At 46.8% G+C, this 23,218-nt stretch overlaps 1 protein-coding gene across 1 annotated transcript in view; it reads left to right on the top strand.

Annotated features, from left to right (window-relative positions):
- The window catches only part of ZZEF1 (zinc finger ZZ-type and EF-hand domain containing 1), a 1,627,273-nt gene that overhangs the window by 886,255 nt on the left and 717,800 nt on the right, over window positions 1–23,218 (top strand). Inside the window, exons 34-35 of the mRNA XM_078679684.1 lie at window positions 17,814–17,952; window positions 18,253–18,418. Coding sequence (XP_078535810.1) covers window positions 17,814–17,952; window positions 18,253–18,418 — 305 coding nt within the window. The remainder of the gene's footprint in view (window positions 1–17,813; window positions 17,953–18,252; window positions 18,419–23,218) is intronic.

A 23,218-nucleotide genomic window follows, 5' to 3' on the forward strand; every position in this document is an offset into this window, starting at 1 on the left:
ACCACACCCATGCCACTTACTGAAGAGCATCAGCTAGGTGTCACAAATCACTGCACAAGTATCTGCATAAATGGCAGGACCAGGGAATACAGGAGTGGCACCTGCACACGCAACCAATACACTAGATACGCATTTGTGACCAGGATTTGAATTTCAGTCTGTAGATCTAACCTGCCACTTTACTGCCACAAAATGGTCATCTTTTCAACCTTTCCCAAAGTGGAAGCTATCATTCCTTAAATGTGATTGCACCATTCTTTTTTAGAAGGACTGCGATAGCTCCAATCACACATTATCAGAAATTTACAACTCAGCCACTGCATCTTGTGCGAGGCACTTCCAGAACCTCTCAGCATTACTAGTAATGTGCTGGGTTAATATGTCATGGTGTACATGTAAGAAAAGCAATCAACTTAATAAACTAATTAACAGTATGCACATGCTCAGACGTGAGTCCCTTGCTCACTTTGCCACTGGAGTCAAGCAAGCCCGGCTGAAGACGGCTGTAATGCCAGAAACCGGTCCTGGGAAGCTTGATTCCGGTCCAGGGAAGACATGGCTTGGCAGTTCGGGCTGGACTGTTCCCATGAGGCACAGGGTCAGACTGATTTGCATATGGCCATGTCTGAACTGGGTTGGCGGAGTGAGCTAAAGAACGGTTTTGGATTAAACCCAGATCAGTTGACTGGGGGTAAGTGTTTGTATTGTCAACGCTCCGTCCATCACCACCTTTGGTTTTTCTATGAGAAAGTAAAACCTATCCAAGCAAGTTTGCATCTTTTGGTTAAAAAATGTGATGTTTCTGAAAGTGACCATTTATCTACCGCATACCCTCTAATTAGGCAACTTGGTTTCCTGACACAGAATGTATGTGTTGGATACACTGCCACTTTACAGAAGCATCGGTCAGGTAGGCAGAATTTAGAATGCGGAGAAACGCGTGCCAACTGCTTCTGCTACAGAATGGGAGGGTGGGAAATACCGCCGGGAAAGGGAAAAGAGAAAGGATGTAAAGTGAAGGAAAAGAGCAAGGTAAGGAAAGAGCCGAGGGGTGAACTTTGAAGGATGTACAGCTACAGGAGTTCGTACTTACCCATCTGTCTTCTTGTACTCAGGTTAGTTCAGTTGGTGTTGCAGACGGGCTACTGCACACCAGTAATCCGCTTCTGGTTTCTCTGAAATAAGCTGCTTGCCGGCTCCACTGCTAAAACAGATACACGAGGCGCAGAAGCATTCGCAAAGTGCATCTGTTTACATCACGTGACCCAGCCTCACAGAGCCATGAGTTGAGTATCATGACCCTGTGATGTATGTCAGGCCCTCTTACAAAGGCTGTAACCCCTCCCTTTCTCAGCTCGTCTCGTCACGTTGACAAGTTGGAAAAGGGAGGGTTTATTCAGAGGCGGCTTTGTAATTGACAAAAGCAGCCCCATGAGTACAGGGCTGATACTGTACACGCCTGGGGCTACATTAAAAAGACGATGCTGCGTTGCATCACAACTGGGAGGGACCCGAAGTATTGCAGACCCGAGCTGACAGCATGTCGGCTCGTAGGCTGCTTGAAATACACCACCATATAGATGGCTGCGCCTGATTAAAACTGCTTGGCTGCCTGACGTCCGTTTAAGCGAATGGACGAGGCAAGGCAAGGTATGCTGCCAGTATTAGAAAGGAAAAATGGACGGATTATGATTGCTTCTTGCAATTACCATCTATAACGCTGGTATCTAGAAGGGCCCCTCTGCCCAGCTACAAAAACAGCCGCTTGTCCGCTCCCAAAATAGTGCCACCTGGGGCGGACCGCACCCCCCTAGCTACGCCACTGGTACCCTGGGGAGTAACCTCCTGGAGATGAAAGCTCCAGGTTGCTCTAGGCCCTATTCATTGGGCTGTGATAAAACTGACTCTATGCCACGTTCTGAGGCATATGTCTGAACGATAAGCTCCTGGGAGAAGTAAGGGGCCCTGAGCATATGGCCTGCTTCAGGGAGTCAAATGCTTTTTGCCATGCCTCTGTCCAATTCACATTTCTGGGCTGCTTCATTTAAGTTCCCTCTGTCAAGATGGCAACAATGGTGCCATTTCACTTGATTAACCTCCTGTAGTGCCCAATGAACCCCAAGAATGCAGTCTGGATTTTGTGGGGCTCACAGGCCATAGTAGTCTCCTTACCCCTTCCCACCAGGTGTTCCATGTGCACCACAGACCCCTGCCCTATCTGGCACTTACTTGCCTGTTGCAGAGCCTGAAGCACATACTGGAGGTGAAAGGGGTGGTCCTTCCAGCTGCTACTGGCTGCTACTATATACAGCTATGTCATCCAGGTAGGCAGCTGATAAGGCCTCCTTACCAGCAAGGACCTGGTTCACGAACCTCTGGAAGGTAGCAGGGGCATTTATGAGTCCAAAGGATAGCACACAAAATTGGTAGTGGCACTCTGGAGTGGAGAAGACTGACCTCTCCTTGGCACCTTCTGCCAGTACCCTGATGTAATATCAAAGGTACTTACGTACTGGGCAGCACTTAACCTGTCAATAAGTTCATGAGCTCAAGGGATGGGATGAGCATTTATCTTTGTGACTGAGTCTAGCTCTCTATAATTCACACAGAACCTCAGTTTGGGTGTGCTGTCGGTGGGTCTATTTAGCCTGAGATTCCTTACCGACCCTCCCACCTCCCCAAGTAAAGTGACACCTATTATATCTATTCACCTTTTGGAATCACGCAGGCAGCTCACAGGTGATCAAAATCCCCTACACCCCAATTTCTGCTCCTCCTGACAAGAAGGGCAGACGTTTAGACAACATTGGGAAAAGATTTTCATCCTTGTCAGGTTTAACAGTGAGAGCAGCTAATTTCCTGGCTGTACTGGGCAGATATGATAAACATGTATGGGTGGACATTGCCCCATACATAGCCCAGCTTCCTGAGGAAGCCAAGCTAGAAGCAAAAAAGGTTTTGCAGGAGTAACAGAGGGTGTTGGCAGAAATGAACTGTGTCATGGATTTTGCCACCACTGTATTTCACCAAATTGCAAGTTCAGCAGTACTCAGAAGGCAAGGCTGGCTTAAGGCTTCTTCCTTCTGTCCTGAAGTACAAAATAAGATCTTAGACCCCCCTTGCGATGGGCAAGATTTATTTGGCAAACATGTGGCTGAGGCCCTTCAGGCAATTAAAAAGGATACGTACACTGCAAAGTCACTTGGAACACTGCAATTCGAAAAGTCTTCCTTTCGTGGACACAGAAGACGAGGTATACCAGCATATACGGGATGATGTCAAGGAGACAGGCATCCCTCCTACTCCTCGGCCTCTCCCAGTATCGTCCACAGTACACCCCAAGACAATACCCTCCAGCAGCGTACAATAGAACTCCACCAAAAGGAAGAGCTGCCCTCCAAAGAAAAGAAGCTAATCGCCTCCAATGACTGATCCCAGGATTCGGCTGCTCAGATTCCGCCACCCCTCAGACTAGGGGGCTTAATATCCAAGTTTCTACATCGTTGGAGGGGTATGACATCTGATAATTGGGTCCTAGGCCTTGTACAATTCAGGCACACCCTAGAATTCAACCAGATTCCTCCCCTCAACCCTCCATGCCCATCCAATTCCAGGCATCTACAGCAACTCAAATTGAAGGTCAGAAACATGTTGCTAAAAGAGGCACTAGAAAAAGTCCCTGTATTGCAACAAGGAACAGTATATATTTCTGTTTCTTTCTAATTTGCAAGAAATTGAAGGTATGGCGGCCTATCTATCTCAAAAAGCAATCATTCAGCATGATTACTTTGTAGGATGTTCTCCTACATCTCAACCACAGAGATTTTATGTCAACTCTTGATCTCCAAGATGCAGATTTTCATATCCCCATCCATCTTTACCATAGGAAATTCCTCAGGTTCTCGTTGCTGGCAGCCCCTACCAATTTCGAGTTCTACCATTTGGTCTAAAATCAGGCTCCAGGATTTTCACAAAGTGTCTAACAACAGTGGCAGCATTTTTAAAAAGACAGAAATACCAAGTCTTTCCCTACTTGGAATACTGGCTAATCTAGGCAAATTAGCGACAATATGTACAGAGATTTACAAATGCTTGTATAAACCTCTTTCAGGAGCTGGGTTTCACGCTCAATTGGGAAAAATCAAGCCCACAACCCTCTCAAGCCACCACCTATTTAGGGGCAAACCTGGACATTGTAGCCAACATTACCTGTCTCCCTGTAGAACAGCAGCTAAAGCTTATGGCATTTTCCAAAGCCATTCAGTGAAGAGTCTCTTTCTGTACGCCTTAACAAATCATTAATAGAGATGGGGATGTTGTCCACATGCTTTCCGCTAGTCCTGTTCTGCAGACTAAGAATGCATCCACTCCAGGAGGAACTAAACCTTCAATGGAAGCATGCCACAGGGAACTTCAAAGATCTCATTACCGTAACTCCGGTTATGGTTAAAGTCGTAACCAGTTGCCTCCTAATCGTCCTCCCCTTTCTTCCTCAACCATCTTCGCTGGTCATAACCACAACGCTTCATTGGAAAGATGGGGTGCATATCTTCAAGACCTACAGGTCCGCGGCAAGTGGCAGCAAACCCATCGTAGTTCTCACCTAAGTCTCCTAGAACTGAATGCAGTTCATCTAGCCTCGCAAGCTTCCCTTTCCTAGATAGCCAATTCACAGGTCCTCTTAAGAACAGATGATACGACAACAATGCACTACCTTAGAAAGCGGGGAGGTACCAGGTCTCTGCTCCTTTCCCAAGAAGCATAGAACAGTTGTAATTCGGCCATCTAACAAGGTGTTCACCTACGGGCAGAACATGTCCTAGGAAAACAAAATGAGATAGCGGACACGCTCAGCAGATTGAAATCAGCCTGCCACGAGTGGGAGCTACACCAAGAAATGGTCGACCATATATTCTCCCAGTGAGATACTCCAAACCTCACCCTGTTTGCAAACCCACAATACTCCCAATGCTGATACTTCTCAAGCTGGCATCACCATCGGGTACAATACGGGAATGCATTTTCAATGGCATTGTACCGGATCTTTGCTTACGCCTTTCATGCCCATTCCTCTCATCCCCAAGGTACTCACCAAGATGAAGATCGAGCCGTGCAGACTGATTCTCATAGCCCCATCATGGCCTTGTCAGCACTGGTTTACGGAGCTTCTCCTACGTTTGGCAAGACCTAACATTCCCTTGATCATCTATCCCTACCTCTTAACCATCAATTAGAGTCAAGCCCTGCATCCCATTCCCCAGTCTCTACACTTATCGGCATGGCTTCTGAGTACAATGAGTTTGCCCATTTGTACATTCCTCCAGATTGCATGGACTTACTTCCTAAAGCCAGAGCTTCAGCGCTAACAAGACTAACTCTTACAAATGGAAGATATTTTGTTTATGGTGGCAAAAGCAGGGAATTCATTCTCTCTCTTCCTCACCAGAGCAGATATTACCTTACCTACTACACTTGGCAAATTCAGGTTTGGCTCATGCCTCCATTAGAGTTCACCTCGCGGCCATTTCTTGTTTTAGACTATCTCAAAACACAATCTCTCTGTGGTCATCAAGAAACATAAAACAGTTTTTGAAGGGACTTTTCAGGGTCTTCCCGCCATTCAAACCCACATCTCCTTCCTGGCAACTCGACATTGTCATCGTACAACTCATGAAACAGCAATTTGAGCCCATCCACAGATAAACCTTGAAGTTCTTATCCTGGAAGATAACTCTGCTAGTGGCTCTCACGTCCGTCAGACATGTCAGTGAGATTTAAGCCCTTCCGATTCAAGAACCTTTCTTACAATTAGGACAGGAATATTCTACGTACAAATCCTTAATTTAACTCTAAATTCCCCTCTGACTTCTATCTCAATGAGCCTGTAATTTTGAAGACTTTCTTTCCGAAAACTTTGACACCAGTTCTTCCTTGACATAGCCAAGTCCTTCTGAAAGACTAACCAATTATTTGTGGCATACAGTGCACCACGAAAGGGCCAGCCCCCTCTCCAAGCAGAGCATCGCCACATGGATTTCAGCTGCCATCCAGCTTTGTTATCAGGCAGCAGAGAAGCCATTGCCGCCATCAGTTCATGCTCATTCTACCAGAGCTGTATCAACCTCATCTGCACTGTTTGTGAGTGTGCCACTCCAGGACATTTGCAGAGTTGCTACCTGGAACGATTTGCACAGCTTTACTCAGTATTACTGCCTTGATGCCCTTCTTCAAGCAGAAGTAGCAGTGGGCCAGGCAATTCTAAGACATCATTTTCAGTAAAGGTGAGCTATCTCTTTGGTGTTTGTTTGTTCTGCACATTGTTTTAGATTAACAATGTTGGTTTTCTCAAGTTCAAATTTCTCTAATATTCCTAGTCGTACTGTTCTGGATGCTATATATAGAGAGATGCTAGTAGATATTCTTGTATACATTTCAAATATTCCACTGAGTTTTTCACTACTGCTTGATACTCTGATTTAAGCATGTGAATCTAGGAAAGTTCCAATGCTGGATTAAGAAAATTAGTTACTTTCCTGTAACTATGGTTCTACAATATTGGAATCTTTCATAGATTCACATGCGACCCTCTCCTCCCCAGAGATGCTCTCATTTACCTCTTTTTGTGTTCTCTGGCACTTGTGCTAAGGAAAATCTGAGGTACTGGAGCTTCTCTCAGGAGTGTTCTAAAGGGTGTTGCAGCCCGATTGGCAGGAAGAGTTTGGTCTCTTTTTTAAATTGACTATAATAGACTACAAAAGTAAAAGGCCTAGGGCCTTCGTGATGTATACTTCTCATTCTGCTACTATTATATGGTACCAGGACTTCCATCTCAACAATGGGGAGTGGTTGAAGCATGTGAATCTATGAAATATGCCATTTTCCAGCAATGTCCCTTTCAGAAACATATACTGTAAATCTAAGAGCAATAACCTACTTGCATTCTGCCACCGTTAAGCTGAGCAGTACTTACTTCTCCTTCCCTTCTAGGTCGAGCCTAGCGGCGCAGCACGCATGCGCTGCTCGACCTGCGAGGCATGCTGTAGTGGAGTATGCATTGGAAGCCTCGCCCACTCTCCTCCCATATTTTTCATTGGCTGGTGTCATTGTCCATGGCAAACGCTGGCTTCCGATTCATTATGAGGCTTGTTAGTCCCGCCTTGGTACCGCCCTGTCTCCATTTGGTACCGCCCATAAGGACTGGATCTTTTACTTGCCTCGTTACACAGACTGCTTTATCTAGCGATTGAGCACTATTTTTTTTATCGACACCGATTGGGATAATGGCGGCTGCTTTATTTTGTGGTATTTGCATGTTGAGGGCGGTACCCACTTCACTTGTTGGTTTTTTATTTATTTGAATTTTTTATTTGATACAGAGCGCGACGCCTGCTTCAGGGACACCATGCTCGGTTTATTTTTTTATTTAATACTGAGCTCGGCGCTCGCCTAGAGACACCGCGCTCGGTTTCCTTAATTTTTTATTAACTTTAATAATGAGCGTGTGAGTAGTTTGGTTGTGTTAATAGATTTTCTTTTCCTGGAGGCGTGGTTCCATCATGCGGCTGCTGCTCCGCCCACACGGCATTAATTCCCCGCCTGGCAAATTAATGAGCGGGTGGGGTCATGACGGAACCACGCTGTCATGAGTACACGCCGCCCGTGACTCATGATGGCATGGTTCCGTTATGAGCACCGCAGCGCTGCGCTCACCCCCGCGCCGCCGCTAAATTCGCACCGCGGCAAAGGGGTTAATGGCACCAGGGAATCCATCCTGGGTAGTTTTGCACTTGGGTGGCAATGTAGGTGTACTTACAGCTCTCTGGAGAGCCCTGCTGTGTATGGGAAGATCTCTTCTCTCGCTTGTATTGGCTGCATGGGTTGTTGCTGCTTTTATTAGAGGTTTCTCCTCGTCTTTCCTCACGCTCACAAGTTCTTTACTCCTGCAATTACCCACCGCGTTGGGCGGTGCATCCTGTAACTGGAGGCACTTCCTCTCACTTGTTCCCACTGTATCTGCCCCCGGTGTGCCCTGTCCCTTCAAAAGCTGCCCCCCAAACCCTAGTAGGCGTGAATGCTGATTCTGCCCGGAGCGTTCCCCACTCTGTTTGCTCTTTAATGGGAGTTCTCTCATGGAGTGAGAATGAAGCTCTTGATTTTGAGACTGACTGAATTAGCGACCCCAGTGGCTGTTAAGTTTATTGTACCCAGAGACTGAGCCACGTTCAGACACTGATGAGTTTATTGTACCGGAGACTGAGCTGCCTACAGTGTCTGCCGGGTTTGCAGTGTAAATCGCATCTGAGACTGCCCTTCCTCTAGCAGCTGCTGAGTTTTTTGTACCTGGAGACTGAGCTGCCTCCAGCGGCTTGTGAGTTTATCGTAGCAAGAGACTAAGCTTCCTCCATCTGCTGGTGCCCTTTACTGATGTTCTGATGAAAAAAAAAGAAGCAAAAACAGAAGTAGACCCGTTAACCAAGGTGAGACCGGGCAAAAGTTTGTAACAAACAACGTCTCAGCTGGAAATCATTAGAACAAGGCAATTTAAACAGTGATATAAATCACATAGGGATTGGGAAGAAGGGAGACCACAAGTGAAAGGGTAAGATGAAAAAATTATTATTTGTGAGTAGTTATAACAGTACAATTCAATATACATTGACCATACCACACAAGTGAGCACTGGGCGTGCTAGTGATAGTGAATGGTGCAGTGACACAGGGGTGAAGAATAAAAGCGTGAACGGTGAGAGGAGTATGAAAGGTAACACTGTGGTCAAAAATACTATAATAAATATATATACAATATTGGTATTTTGAATTTGGAATACATAAATTGACCACAACAGCGCCGAAGTTCTGTGCTGGGTAGTGTGATGCAGGCCAGAGATGCTGCTGTAACCTTGAGTCAGCACAATGTTGTCCCTGGAAGGCAGCAAGAGGGAACTCCAGACTCTATAATATGCTACCTACGAATTAAAGCTATTCAGTCCAGAGCGCTAAACAAAGGTCTCATATGCAAACATTTCACACCGAGGGTGACTTTGCCTTCAAAGGCCCACTGTCCGTGGACTCTGTGCTTTCCACCCCAACTTACAAACGTATCACTGCATCAGCAGGAGCACAATTAAATAGAATAAAGCAGCCCAAAGTAGCAATTGCACACCATCGCAATGGCATTATGGGTATTTAAATGAGCCCAGGAACCTCTTCTTTCTCCACATTGCAGTATCAGACCTGTCAGAAGTGGAGCAAACGTAACTAGTGCTCTGGTAAAAAAATGCCAGTTTTGCAGCTAATCTTGCTTTTATTCAAAGGCAGTTAAATAAGTCTCTTCGCACTTTAATTGAGATTTTCAGGACAGGTGCAAAGTACAACTCAGTGTTAAAAGTACATTCTGGTTTTTATAAGTAGACGTGCTTCACGGGTATTTACCTTGATCAATCTCTGAGATGAAAGTTGCCATTGAAGTGCTTAAAAGTAACTTGTCAATGGCCAATGCTGCTGTACGGGGTGCTCTTTGTTGCCGGCCAGCAGACACATCTGAAGTTTATTGTCGTCATTATCTGTATATCTGAAAAAGCATTTGCAATGCAATAGGTCTCGCATTTACGTGAGTTTAAGCTATTGGCATTGTAAATGACAGTGTCTTTTATTTATGCTTTAAAAACCAAAACATAAATAAAAGGCATTGTCATGTACAGTGCCAGTAGCTCAAATAAGCATTTGCAATGCAATAGGTCTCGCATTATACAAGTTTAAGCTATAGGCATTGTAACAGTAATGGTGAAATGAAATGTAACCCACAGTCGTAATGCAGTTTCACAGGTTTTTCTGAGAAGCTAGTTGATTTAATAATGTTTTTCCTGTTGATTATGCCTTCTATTCTTGGCTTCCGGGGCTCTGGATAATGAGGCAGAATGCACAGTAGTTTTGCAAAACAGGGAGTTTGTGTGGTCCTTGCATCTCATCTCACATTTGATGTCAGCTGCACAGTTCTATGATAAGGAACCATCTGGCATGTGATATTCCATGATAAGGAACCATCTGGCATGTGATATTCCACTAATTGACATCACTGTGCATCATTACCGTATGTATTTATTTATTGGGAATTTCTGTACAGCTCTTCATTCCGAGTACTGAAATTTTGAATAGAGATATGTATATGTGAGGCAGTTAAACTCCATGGTTGGAAGCCTATCATAAATTTTGTAGTCACTGTCCCTTATGGTGTTAAGTTGAAGATGAGCCTGAAAGATTATCTTTCAAGTCTAGAACTTTCAGAGATCTGTCTCAATATTTTAGACGCTTTGGACCTCAAAGGTCAATCAGGTGTGACGTTACAACTGATTCCTGACTTGTGTGTCATGATGCCATTTTCAGAAATCATTTGCTTAGTAGACCCAGTGCAGTCCAAAAATCACGTCTTTATTGCATCTACCTAGAGCCAGTACACTGCTTCGAGGGCTGCATTTATGTAGTCTCACTCGCTTATCTTCGGAGACATACTGTCTGCCTAACTTTGGATACTTCAAAACCTACTGTGAGCTTCTTTTGGGTCATTTTCGTCCCAGAGACTACTACGCAAGATTTTGAGAGCGGTCTTAAATGCTGTGAGGAATAATCACAAGCTGTTTATGCAAATTGAACACTGAAATCTAATTTATTTAAGCGCTTCAGATTGAGTTAGAAGATTTAGGACACAAGCTAATAGAAGGGTTTAAAATGTGTGCATACTGTGGAGCGGTAGAGATATCTTACTCAAGTAGAAGACAATTTTGCTTGTGTTAGTCAGGACTGATTCCAGGCAGTGAGTGAAGATAGATGTGGCGCAAGGGTGTGATTACAAACAAGTATGTGTGGGTGAGTGAGTAGACTAACCAGTGCAGTTACAATTGTTTTACAATCGTAAAAATGTAAAAACTGAATATACAGTATTTACTTTTTGATTATACTTGTGATAATAAGGAGAAAATGTATGCTGAAATGTATTATGTTTTATATATTGAAATTAAATAGAAAATTGCTAATGGAAATGGTATAAAGCACAAATTTTAAACGCATGGGAAATAGGGATATTTTTTATTATACAGGAATGTGGAGAGCAACGTATAGAGCTGTGCATGCTCTGGTTTTTCACACTGAAATGTTCTTGCTGTGCTATGAAGTGTGCTTTGGGTCATGGAACTTAGTTACTTACCTGTAACTATAGCTCTCCAGGGTTGGCATCTTTCATCTTAAATGCTGTGAGAAATAATCTGTCATTCAAATACAGCGATATTGCTTTGCAGTTATAAGGACCAAGTTGATTAAATGAGCAGAACTGAGGTCGAACATTAGTAAAACACCACAAGATGGTAAAGACAGACCGAATAAATGCCCCAAGAAGTTTGGTGTCATAGGGGCTTATGCACAGTCGTGCTTGGTGAAAAAGTATAGGTGCTAATTGCACACAGACGTTTTGCAACATGCCTGTCATTTTGTTATGATCATTGCAACAGGTCCTAGAATGAAGTGTGTAATTAATATTAAATAAGCAGGTTGGTGCTTACAACACCCTGTGATTGACTACGGACACAAGAATGAGGGACGGCAGAGGACCATCACTGTGCTCGAATTCCAAAACGGGATTTTTTTTGTTCTTTTTTTTTTTTTTATCAGCCCATGTTACTTAAAGGAGCAGGTACAGCTTCAACAAAATGGTGCCATTTGGAAGACCTTTAGAGGAGTTAACATGAGAAGAGGCAGTGTGCCCCATGAACAGTGCCTTCTCCTCCCCCAACCTCCCGCACCTCCGAAGATATTAGACACATTTCCCAAGGGGAAAGTTGTAAGCTCTCCAACGAGGACTGCTACCTCTTTTGAGAATGAGTTCCCTCCTCCATTGAGTTGTGGTACCTTTTCAGGGATTTGCAACAACAATTGCGGTCACAAATTATTGATACAGCTCACTGTGGTGAGCAATTAAGCGGGAATGCCCCTTTCAAGCCCTTCCTAAATGTGATTTAGAACAAGTCTCAAAACAGTTTGTGATTTGAAAAATAATTTTCTGAATTGTCAAAAGAGTTTGGTAAATAGCAAAAAGTCATGTTTTGGTCGTAAAACATGATTTTACGGATCATGGGATCTGTAATTGCAAAAATGTTTTTGCACAGGAACACCAAGTTGTAAATGTTTAAGGCACCCATGACTACAATCTGCAGGTTGTGGGTCTTTTCAGAGAGTTCTTCAAACTTCATCCCAAGGGTACTGAGTTGTTCCAGTTGGCGGTATAGTGAGCAGCATTGCACCAGAAAGAGGAAAGTATGATGTTGGGTATATCGGTAAATATCTGAAGTTCAGTGTCGACCAGATAATCTCAAGCTTCCAACCACCCCCCACTCCCACCCTTTGGGCGCTGCTATTTCCATGGATGATTTACAACTCTGGGAAACTGAGTTCTTATGCACTAGTGATCAAGTGGATCTGTAAACCATGCTTGAGTTATCTGAAAGAGACACGTTACTGATAGATTCCTTACCTTAGAATATCCCCAGGCGTCAGGCTGGATCCGGAAGGTTTTTCTGCTTAGCAGTACCTCTGCGTGCCAGTAGGTGGCGTCCTGCGGCTCCGCGTCCGTCACTGGCGTCGTGGGTGCCGAAATGACGTCACGGAGAGTACTTAGACGCCACCCATGCGCGCTGAAGTCAGTTATTTTTCCGCGCCAAAAGCGCAGTTCCGGATTGAGCACGTACCTAGGTAATTTTTAGACCACTTTTTTGAGTCTTTTTGTCTCCTTTTCTTGTCTCCTGGTGCACGTAGGGATGCCCAGCTTTAAGTCTTGTGGGTCGTGCCAACGTAATATGTCGGTGGCGGACCCTCATGATGTCTGCCTCTACTGCCTGGAGCAGGACCCGAAGGCATTGCGGGTGCGGCGCCGGAAGTTGCTGAAGGTCCGGCACTCCTCTCACCACCTCTCCGGGTCGAGGGGCCGCTCGCGGGACCACCACCGCTCCTCGGACTCTAATTCTTCACCTTCAGATTCCGGTAAGCGACGCCATATGAAGAAGTCGAAGAAGCATGTTCGCTCTCCGACATCCCTCCGTCACTCCTCGTAGGGGGACAGGGGCTCTGCCCCTGTGGCTCATCCAGAGCCTGGGAGTCCCGCGGCCTACCCGCTATACCCGGGTCCGTCGGCGACTCCTGAACAGATGCAAGAGTTTCTTGCTGCTATGGACCGCCTGTTTAGGTCTCGGGCTCCTGCCAGCGCGCCTGCGGGCCCCACGGTCCCGTGTCCAGATCCTGTTGGACTGGCGGTACCGCCTCTAACGCCAGCCCCAGAGCCTCTGGATTCAGCACCCTCGGCTACGGCTCCAGCGCCACTAGGTGCAGAACCGCTGGCTCTGGCTCCGGCCCCAGCGTTGCCCTTGACTCCGGCCCCAGCGCCGCTCAGGCGCTGCACTGGGTGCGTTTATCTCGCCACTGCCTTGGTTCCTGAACCATTTTGTTCCGGCCTGGGATACTAATTGGGATACGCATTGCCGATCCCGGCGCTGTTTCCAGCGCTGCTGGCCCCCTCTACGGCGCCGCCGCGTCCCACTCCTTCTACCCCAGAGCCAGACGAGGACTGGGAGGTCTCCGAGGACCCCCTTGCGTGGCAGTGTGACTCCGAGCAGGATTGGGTGGATGACTTCCAAGATGCGAGTGAACTTGATGTGTCTTCGGACCCGGGGTTTGCATCCCCTCCGCCTACTATGGAATAGGGCGCTTCCTACAACATGGTGCTGCGTCGAGCTGCGGAGGTTCTCCACCTTGACCTCCCTATGGTGGCACTTAAGACCAACCTCCTTATGGAGGTGCTACAGACAGCGTCTACATCGTCTGAGCCGCTGCTCCCTTTCAACGAGGCCCTTACCGATGTCCTCTTGGGTACTTGATTGCAGGCGGCCTCGGGGGCACTGGTGGATAAGAACGTCGCTAAGCGTCATTGTCCGGCTCCTGGTGATCCCGCCTTCTTGACCACTCACCCCACACCTGAGAGCCTGGTCATTCAGGCCTTGACATCGCAGAGTGCCTTTCCCTCGGCTCCGCCGGATAAGGACTCGAAAAGGCTGACTGGACCAATATGTCAAGAGGTTGTTCTCAGCCAGTTTGGGGTTGAGATCAGTTAATAACGCCTGCTTATTGGGCTGTTACTCCCACGCAGTGTGGGAATTAGTGGCAGAGGTACTGCCTCAGTGCTCTGAGGAGGTCCAGGCTGTCCTTTCCCAAGCGATTGTGGAGGGCAAGGATGCATTGAAGTTTGACATCCGATGTGGTTTGGACACTGCTGATTCGTTGGGCAGGGCGATTTCCACGGCGGTGGCGTTGAGGCACCACGCCTGGTTGCGTTCCACTGGGTTCTCACCTGATGTCCAGAGCTTGCTCATGGACATGCCCTTTGATGGCTCCCGTCTCCTTGGCGACAAGGCGGACAATGCCCTGGAGCGCTTTCAAGACTCGCGTGCCACGGCCAAGTCTTTGGGTCTTTCCACTAAGGCCCCTGCCATGTCCGGGTTTCGTTCCTTTCGTGGCCAGGGTGTAAGAGCACCCAAGCACGCTCCTCCGCTAAGTCTGTGCAGAACCAGTCCCAGCGTGGCCGCGGCCGTAGCTTCCGCAGGGGCGGATCTGGTAACCAGCGAGCTGGTCAGTCCACCTCCACCCCGCTGCTTCTGCCTCTAAGCCTTCCTGATCCGAGCTTCAGGGAGCACCCACGCCAGTGAGTGGCAGGGTCATCACCACCTCCACCACTGGTGCAAAATTACCTCAGACAAGTGGGTGCTGCAGATAATCTGTCACGGTTACTCGCTCCCCTTTCTGTCTTCCCCTCCGGCCATGCCACCCCGGTACCACCGCATGTCTAGGGATCATTTGGCTCTTCTCCTTCAGGAGGTCACGGCCCTCTTGGCCAAGGGGGCAATCGAGCGCCTACCTGGTCAGGAAGTAGGGAGTGGTTGTTATTCCCACTACTTCTTGGTCCCCAAGAAGGACAAGGGGGGCCTACGCCCCATCTTGGACCTCTGGGACGTCAATAGTTTCCTCCGGAAGGAAAAGTTCAAGATGCTAACTCTGGCTCAGGTACTGTCTGCCCTGGACCCTGGAGACTGGATGGTGGCGTAGACTTGCAGGACGCCTATTTCCACATCCCCATCCTCCCGCCCCACTGGCTTTACCTGCGGTTCATGGTAGGCCAGGAGCATTTTCAGTTTACCGTGCTCCCCTTCGGCCTTACCAGTGCCCCTTGGGTGTTCACGAAGGTGATGGGGGAGGTCGGTGCTCACCTGCGCAGGTCGGGGTGTCAGTCTTCCCCTACCTCGACGACTGGCTGTTGAAGGCGGGCTCACCCCAGGCAGTCGTCACCCACCTCCAGACTATGGTCGACCTCCTGCATTTGCTGGGGTTCTCCATCAAAGTGCCGAAGTCGCACCTGAGCCCCTCTCAGAAGCTTCCCTTCATCGGAGTGGTTCTGGATTTGACGCTGTTTCAGGTTTATCCTCCCGAACAGCGAGTCCGGGATATTCAGGCTATGATTCCACTCTTTCAGCCTCTATCCCGGGTTTCAGTCAGGATGACTATTCGGCTTCTGGGCCTGATGGCCTTCTGCATCCTGCTGGTGACACATGCAAGGTGGCATATGCCGGCTCTGCAGTGGGACCTGAAGTTCCAGTGGGCACAGCATCAGGGCAACCTCTCTGATCACGTCCAAATCTCAGAGGGCGCTGCACGACAGTTGCAGTGCTGGCTCACGAATCGCGATTGGGTAAGTGGCAGATACCTTTCCCTTCCCCAACCGGAGCACACATTGGTGACGGATGCGTCCCTCCTGGGATGGGGAGGCCACAGGGTGAGGCGGAGATCAGAGGCCTCTGGTGGAGTCCCGGCTCCACATCAACCTTCTGGAGCTGCGGGTGATCCGGCTTGCACTGAAGGCACTTGCCCTCTGTCTGGGGAAGTGTAGTGCAGATGTTCAGGGACAACACCACCGCCATGTGGTATTGCAACAAACAGGGTGGGGTGGGGTCCTGGACCCTATGTTAGGAGGAGGCTCTGCGCCTCTGGACATAGCTGGAACATCAAGGCATTACCTTGGTGGTTCAACACCTGGCAGGTTCTATGAACGCCAGGGCGGATGTAACTTAGCCGCCGGTGCTTGATGTATCACGAATGGTGTCTGAACTCGGACGTGGCTCAAGGTCTCTTTCAGCAGTGGGGAGAGCCTTGGTTAGATCTATTCGCCACCGAAGAGAAGGAAATGTGTACAATAGACCACAGTTTCACTCACGACAAAAAGTGACTCAGAGTGAGCGCCTCCTTGGAAGTTCCAACGCGCAGAACTGATGACATTGCATGCTCAGTATGAGCATCGATCCCCCGATCCGTCTGCCTCTTCGGGAGGATCTTCTGTCGCAGCAGCAGGGAACGGTCCTCCACCCGAACCTGTCCAGCCTCCACCTCCATGCATGGGGATTGAGTGGCGTCAGTTGACACCTTTCGATCTTCCTCCCGAAGTCTGTGGGCCTTGTTGCACACGTGTACAAAGCACTAATGCCTTGACAGTCAGGTCTGGAGAGACGGCTTCTTTGGCCGTTCTGTGCTACGTGACTTTTTGGTGTAATCCTGTTTGCAAACCCTCCCCCGGGGTTGGTATTGCTGGGGTATCTCTTCTAAGGTAAGGAATCTATTACTAACGTGTCTCTTTCAGATGTATAAGTTACTTACTTGTGTAACGATATATCTGTAAGAGACATTAGTTAGTGATAGATTCCTTACTGCCCGCCCATCCTTCCTGTTCTGTGAAATGATTATTAGGGTTAAGGTCATCCCCTTTTAGGGCCCTAGTTTTATGCACCTATTGTCGGTGTCTGGCATGGCTCTGCATTTCGGCGCGGAATAGTTGTGTACAGAACTGATGTCAGCGCGCATGGGTGGCGCCTAAGTACTCTCCGTGACGTCATCTCGGCACCCACGACGCCAGCGACGGACGTGGAGCCGCAGGACGCCACCTACTGGCGCGCAGAGGTGCTGCTAAGCAGAAAAACTTTCCGGATCCAGCCTGACGCCTGGGGATATTCTAAGATAAGGAATCCATCACTAACTAATGTCTCTTACAGATATATCGTTACACAAGTAAGTAACTTGTGCATTCTGCTACTTGAAAAATGTATATAAGTGATGAGCATGTATGCTATGTTTCTGGGCTGAGTGAGATTTATTGCCGCCCATTTTAGGTGAGAGCTAGTTTTCAGTGGAAGGTTATTCTGAAACCTAGCTTTGGGGTTTAACTGGAAACGTTAATGCATTTTTTTGGATCAGCATAATTTGAGGGGTATGTCACTGACGGTGTTTTCTGATCTGCCTAATGGTGGATTTCATGTGGGAAAGTGGTGTACTGTGCAGAATCCGACTGAGGCATTTAAGGAAGTGGTTTATAGGGGAAGTTGCTCTGAGTAATGTTTATGCAGCCAATGACCATATCGTGGAAAAAGGTCTTTGAGATCCCACAGATGGTTTGCAGTGGGCTCATTAGGCGGTGATGTGGTTCTAGAGATTCCCCTACCTCCCTTAGAAGCTTTTTACAAATAGTTTAATGTGTTTTTAATGTCAAATACTTCACTGTTCAGGTTGCAGCAGACCTTCACAAAGTAGTAGAACAATCATTCAGAAATTGGAGATGTCACTATATGAGTACTAAAACACTGTAATTGTAGTTAAAAATTAGTGAAAGAACTGAAACATTGAATGTTGAAGGTGTGTAAATAGCTAATGTTGTTTGGCTGTGGGACTTTCCTTTTCTAGATGCACATGTTTATTGCTCGCTACTGCGATCTTCTTAACGTCGAAATCTCTTGTGATGGATGTGACAAAATTGCGCCATGGCATCGGTACCGCTGTCTGCAGTGCAATGACATGGATCTATGTAAAACCTGCTTCTTGGGTAAGCTGATCAATCTATTGTAAGCAAATTGTGAATGTATTTTAATTTTGAACGTTCATATGCAATTCCTATTGAACGTTCCTCTATAAATACAGTTTTCATTCTTCATCTGCTGTTTACTTTGCTTTTCCACAGCTATAGTTGATAACTGACTTGTGTCTCTGGTGTTTGTTTTTTTATGTAGTGTCTAAATCAAACGTCCGACACACAACATAATTCCCTCACGAAACTTTTTTCTAGAATGTATTTCTTTCCTGTTTTGTAAATTTAGTTTGACTAAATTATAATTTATTTTGTAAGGTGGAGTCAAACCTGAGGGACATGAAGATGATCATGACATGGTGAACATGGAATACGCTTGTGATCACTGTCAAGGACTCATAATAGGTCACAGGATCAACTGTAATGTGTGTGATGACTTTGATCTCTGTTACGGATGCTATTTTACAAAGAGGTATTCTGACAGGTACTGTAATAATACATATATTCTACATCAATTTAATAAAGTAGTAACAAACATTTGCTTGTAGCAGTCCAGCTAGCTCTCACTATTTGAAATCTATCTTCTGTGCTGGCTGGAGAATAATTGGACCATGAAACCTAAGGGTGTTCAAGCTATAGAAAAGTTGATAAATCCTAGAGCATCTAAACCATGTAACTCTGGCAGAAGATATCTGCCTACTATAATTAGTGTTTCTATTTTTCTTGCTTAAGGTAGTTGATTGCAATTTTGAAGCAATTTAAAAATATATGTTTTTCTTTCTTCCTCATTTTTTTCTGACTTGATTTTTTTTTTAAGTGTTATTCGGCCTCAGGACCGATCTGAAGGAGTTAAATCTGCTTTGTCTCCTCATGTCCTCAAGTGGCTTTCAATTACGGTTACTGGATAAATTGACAGTTCATTAGTGTTTAACAGCCCCTCATGTCTATGTAGGCATTTCCAAAAGCTGCTATCCCTGCATCTAAGCCTCATGTTTTCTTAAAAGAGGTTGAACCACTTTACTGCCGTTTTGCTCTGCCAAATTGTAACAAATTGGGTCAGTGAAGAAATCATGCAACATATGTTTCTCAGGGAATAAATGTCACACCTCATTTGTGCATATTTTACTCCTAGGACTGAACATTTATTTCAGTCATGTTACTTTTCATTGAGCTTTTCATCAAATTACTTTATTGTTAGAAGGGTTGGTCAGTGGGAGACCCTTGCCTTGTCCACCTAATTTAATCATGAGAAAAGCTTCCTTATAAGATTCTTAGTACATTTTATATTCCTGGTAATATTACATTTTTAACTTCCTCTTACCTTGAGCTATCTTTACTTGCCCTTTCCTATCTGCTTAAATGATGGCAGAATGATTATGTGGCTGTGGCCCAATCATCATCTAGCCACACTGCTCTAGATACTCTGTTTCCCACTTCGAGTTGCATTGGTTTATGATATTTAGGGAGTGAAGATGTAATAGTCACACCTGGTTGAGTTATTAGGCTCCTAAAACAATATTTCATTTGGACTATGTTTTATGCACTTCCATGCCTTTTTTGCATTTAGTTGTTGCGTAAACAAAAATATGTATTTTTGTCCTAATAGCAGGTGTCCTGCTTGTCTTAATAAAGTAACATTCCTAGGCAACTAGGGACTATTTGTGTATCAAGTCTTATACATATATTGATAATAACAACATAGGCTCAGTGTGCTACAAAAATAGGTTAAAATAACATTTTATTCATATCAAATTTAAAAATTGTTTTTGGACATTGACAACCAAGATAAAGCATAAACATGACATATAAACCAACAATTCGGGCTGGGTTGTTCCCATGAGGCACAGGGTCAAGGCTGATTTGCATATGGCCAGGTCTAACCTGGGGTGGCATGGTGAGCAAAATGTTATGTTATGTTAGGGGTAGTCTTATAAAGCGCTCCGCTACTCGTGTCCCGGCGCTATACAGACCTGCAGGGGCTGGGCCGAAAATCACCTAGAGCTACTGTCCAAACAACCAGGTCTTGAGCTCCTTCCTAAAGGAGAGCAAGTTGTCTAGCTTCCAGAGGGAAAGAGGCAGTTTGTTCCACAGTTGAGGCGCCAAAAGTCTGTATGAACGTCCCCCAATGCAAGCTCGTTTGATTGCCGGAACAATGGCCAACGCTTGAGTCGCGGATCGCAAAGATCTGGAAGGATAGTAGAAGCGCACTCTTCTCCTTAAGTAAAAGGCGCCGGTGCCATGAAGAGATTTGAACGCCGTGATGAGAGTCTTGAAGAAAATGCGTTTACGCACCGGCAACCAGTGGAGCGAATTTAAAAGAGCGGAGATGTTGGACCTACAGCTGAGGCCAAAAATGGCCCTTGCAGCCGAGTTTTGAACAGATTGTAGACGGGTGAGGAGATACTCCGGAAGGCCTAGGTAGAGTATGTTGGTATAGTCCAACCGTGATCCAATCATGGCCTGTACTGTAATCCTCCTGTGGGCATGTGACAGCAAGGGAAGGAATTTCCTTAGAGTTTTAAGAAGGCCAAAGCATTGGCCAACTACACTGAGAATCTGGGGTTTGAGAGTCAGTCTATTGTCCACTTTAACACCCATATTTTTCACCATGGGAGTAGCAGACAATGGAGGAAACATATCGGCGGGCCACCAGGATTTCCAATTGGCATCAGGGGGACAGCCAAAAAAGAGAACCTCTGATTTGTCAGAGTTACACTTCAATTGATTCAGTTGGAACCACGAAAAAACAGCCTCGGGGCAGCTCATGATGTTAACGCCGTTGAAATCTGTGTTCTTATCACAGGTAAATAAAAGCTGCGTATCATCGGCGTAGGATACAATCTGGGCTCCATGTGACTCGACCAAGGCAGCCAGGGGGGACATGTATATATTAAAAAGAGTGGGACTCAAAATTGATCCCTGTGGGACTCTCACCTCCAACGGTGGAACTGAAGCTGAAAATGGAGGGGCCCAGATTGATTGTTGGCGGCCAGATAGAAAGGAGACAAACCAGCTGAATACCGACCCTCTCAAACCTATCTTCTGGAGTCTTAAAAGAAGAAGGTTGTGAGGGACGGTATCAAAAGCCGCCGAAAGGTCGAGCACAATCAACATCGCCTTCCCTCCGTTGTCCAATACCTCCTTGATTGACTCAGTAACCTCCAGCAACGCCGTTTCCGTACTTAAGTTAGAGCGAAAACCGGACTGAGTATGATGGAGGATATCATGGGTCTCTAGAAAATTCGAAAAGGAGGAGTGGACCTTGTGAATATCCCCTGCGTCAGCAACATTCGGAAAATTCTTTTGTAGCTCCTCACGCCGACGTGGGCGACGTCACAGAAGCACGGCATCGCGCGTGGCTCCGCTGACGTCACTGACTCCATAATACGACTCCGTCGGCGTGATGACATCAGTTCCCTTTTTTCGGCGGCGGCGACGCTAACGGTTTTTCTTGGGATCCTCAGTAGCTCATTAGTTACTTTGTTACTGTTGTCTTTTTCGAGTTTAATCTTGTTTCCTGTCAAAATGTCTTTGAGAAAATCTGGTTCAAGCCTTGTGGGGAGTGCGGAAAGTTGATGTCCATTACAGATCTGCCCGAAGACTGCATGTGGTGTTTGTCGTCGGACCACGACGTCCAAGGATGACCCTGTTGTAAGAAGATGAACCCAAAGGCGCTTCGAGAGAGAGAGGCGAAGCTGCTTGTTGTGAAGTTGAAGGGGAGGAAAGGTAGGAGATGTTAGTGGTCCCGCTCGAGGTCTGCTTCGAGGTGGTCTTCGGGGCATGCTTCTCGATCCAAGAAGAAGCATAAGAAGAAGAAGCATGGGTCTTGACGTCATTCCGAGAGAGAGTCGGATCCGAAGTCGAAGTCTCCAAAATGTCGACATTGGAAGGACTATGTGTCTCCTTCACCTATTGCACCGAATCCGGAAGGTGAGCCTTCTCCTGTGGAGAATCCATCCCCGTCGCACTCTCCACCTCGAGAGGAGGAAGAAGCTCCATTACCTGAAGGGTCTTCGACTCCAGCGCATCATCCATCGGATCCGATTGACCCGAATCCGGCTGTTCCTCGACAGGAGCAGAATCTGCGGCCTTATCCACCCTTTCCAGGCCCTGGTCAAGACCCGACGCATTATCTAAATGCAATGTATGGGGTCTTTTCAAGAGCCATGTACTCCTCTGGAGCACCATCTGGTCCCATGAGTCCAATGACCTTCAATCTGGGCGTCCCTCAGACATATGCACCGGCTATGCCTTTTATGCCAGCGACGACGTCTTGGCATTTCTCGACGCCGAGGTCATCGACGCCGATTCCATCTTCACCGGCTCCGGTCCCTACTCGACCTCGTACGCTCCAGGCTGTACCTCCGGATCCGAACACAGCGCCGGCTCGTCAGTGTCGATTGTGGCTCAGTCGACGCCGATCCCGAGAATGAGATCTACGCGGGAGGCTCAAAGGATGCTGGAGGAGCAAAGGTATCGAGCAGAGGAAATGGAGGAAGGAGAGTTACAAGATACTGATGATTTGTTTGAACTTAAAGAAGCAAGTGGCTTGAAGGTATCTCCGGAGAGGCAGCTTTCCTCGGTTCCTGATATTCCATCAAAGGATGTAGCACCATATCACATGGTCATTAGAAAGGCTGCTGAACTCTTAGATTTGGAACTGCCAACTGCGGAGTTTAAATCAAACATTTTAACGGAGGTACTCCATTCTCCCTCTTCAGTGGTGGAGGCGATGCTTCCTTTTAAAGAGGCAATTACAGAGCCAGTTATGGAAGTGTGGCATAAGCCTTTTTTGTCTCCTGCAGGTTCAAGGGCTGTTGCAAGGAGATATAGGGTGGCTCCTGGGGATCGGGACTTCTTGTCAACACATCCGTCTCCTGAGAGTTTGGTAGTTCAGGCGGCCTCCTCCAAGAAATCAACTGGTGCCTTTCCTCAGGTGACTAGTGACAAGGAGTCTAAGACTGGACCAGTCAGCGAAGAAGATTTTCTCTTCGGTTAGCATGGCCCTCAAATCCACAAATGCCACATGCCTTTTAGGGCGTTATATTCACGCTCTGATGGACTCTGCGAAGCAGTTGGTGCCAAAATACCTGAGGAGGACAGGCAGAACTTCAGGGAGGTTCTTGTGGATACACAGGATGCTGCTCGCCAGGTGATCGAGAGCGGTTTGGATACGGCTGAGTCTGTGGCAAGGGTCATGGGATCATCTGTCGCCACTAGGAGGGCTGCTTGGCTGAAAACATCTGAATTTTCACCTGATGTGCAGGCTACTTTAATAGATCTT

This window comes from Lissotriton helveticus, chromosome 3_1, assembly GCF_964261635.1.
Source record: "Lissotriton helveticus chromosome 3_1, aLisHel1.1, whole genome shotgun sequence".
NCBI classification, from domain to species: domain Eukaryota; kingdom Metazoa; phylum Chordata; class Amphibia; order Caudata; family Salamandridae; genus Lissotriton; species Lissotriton helveticus.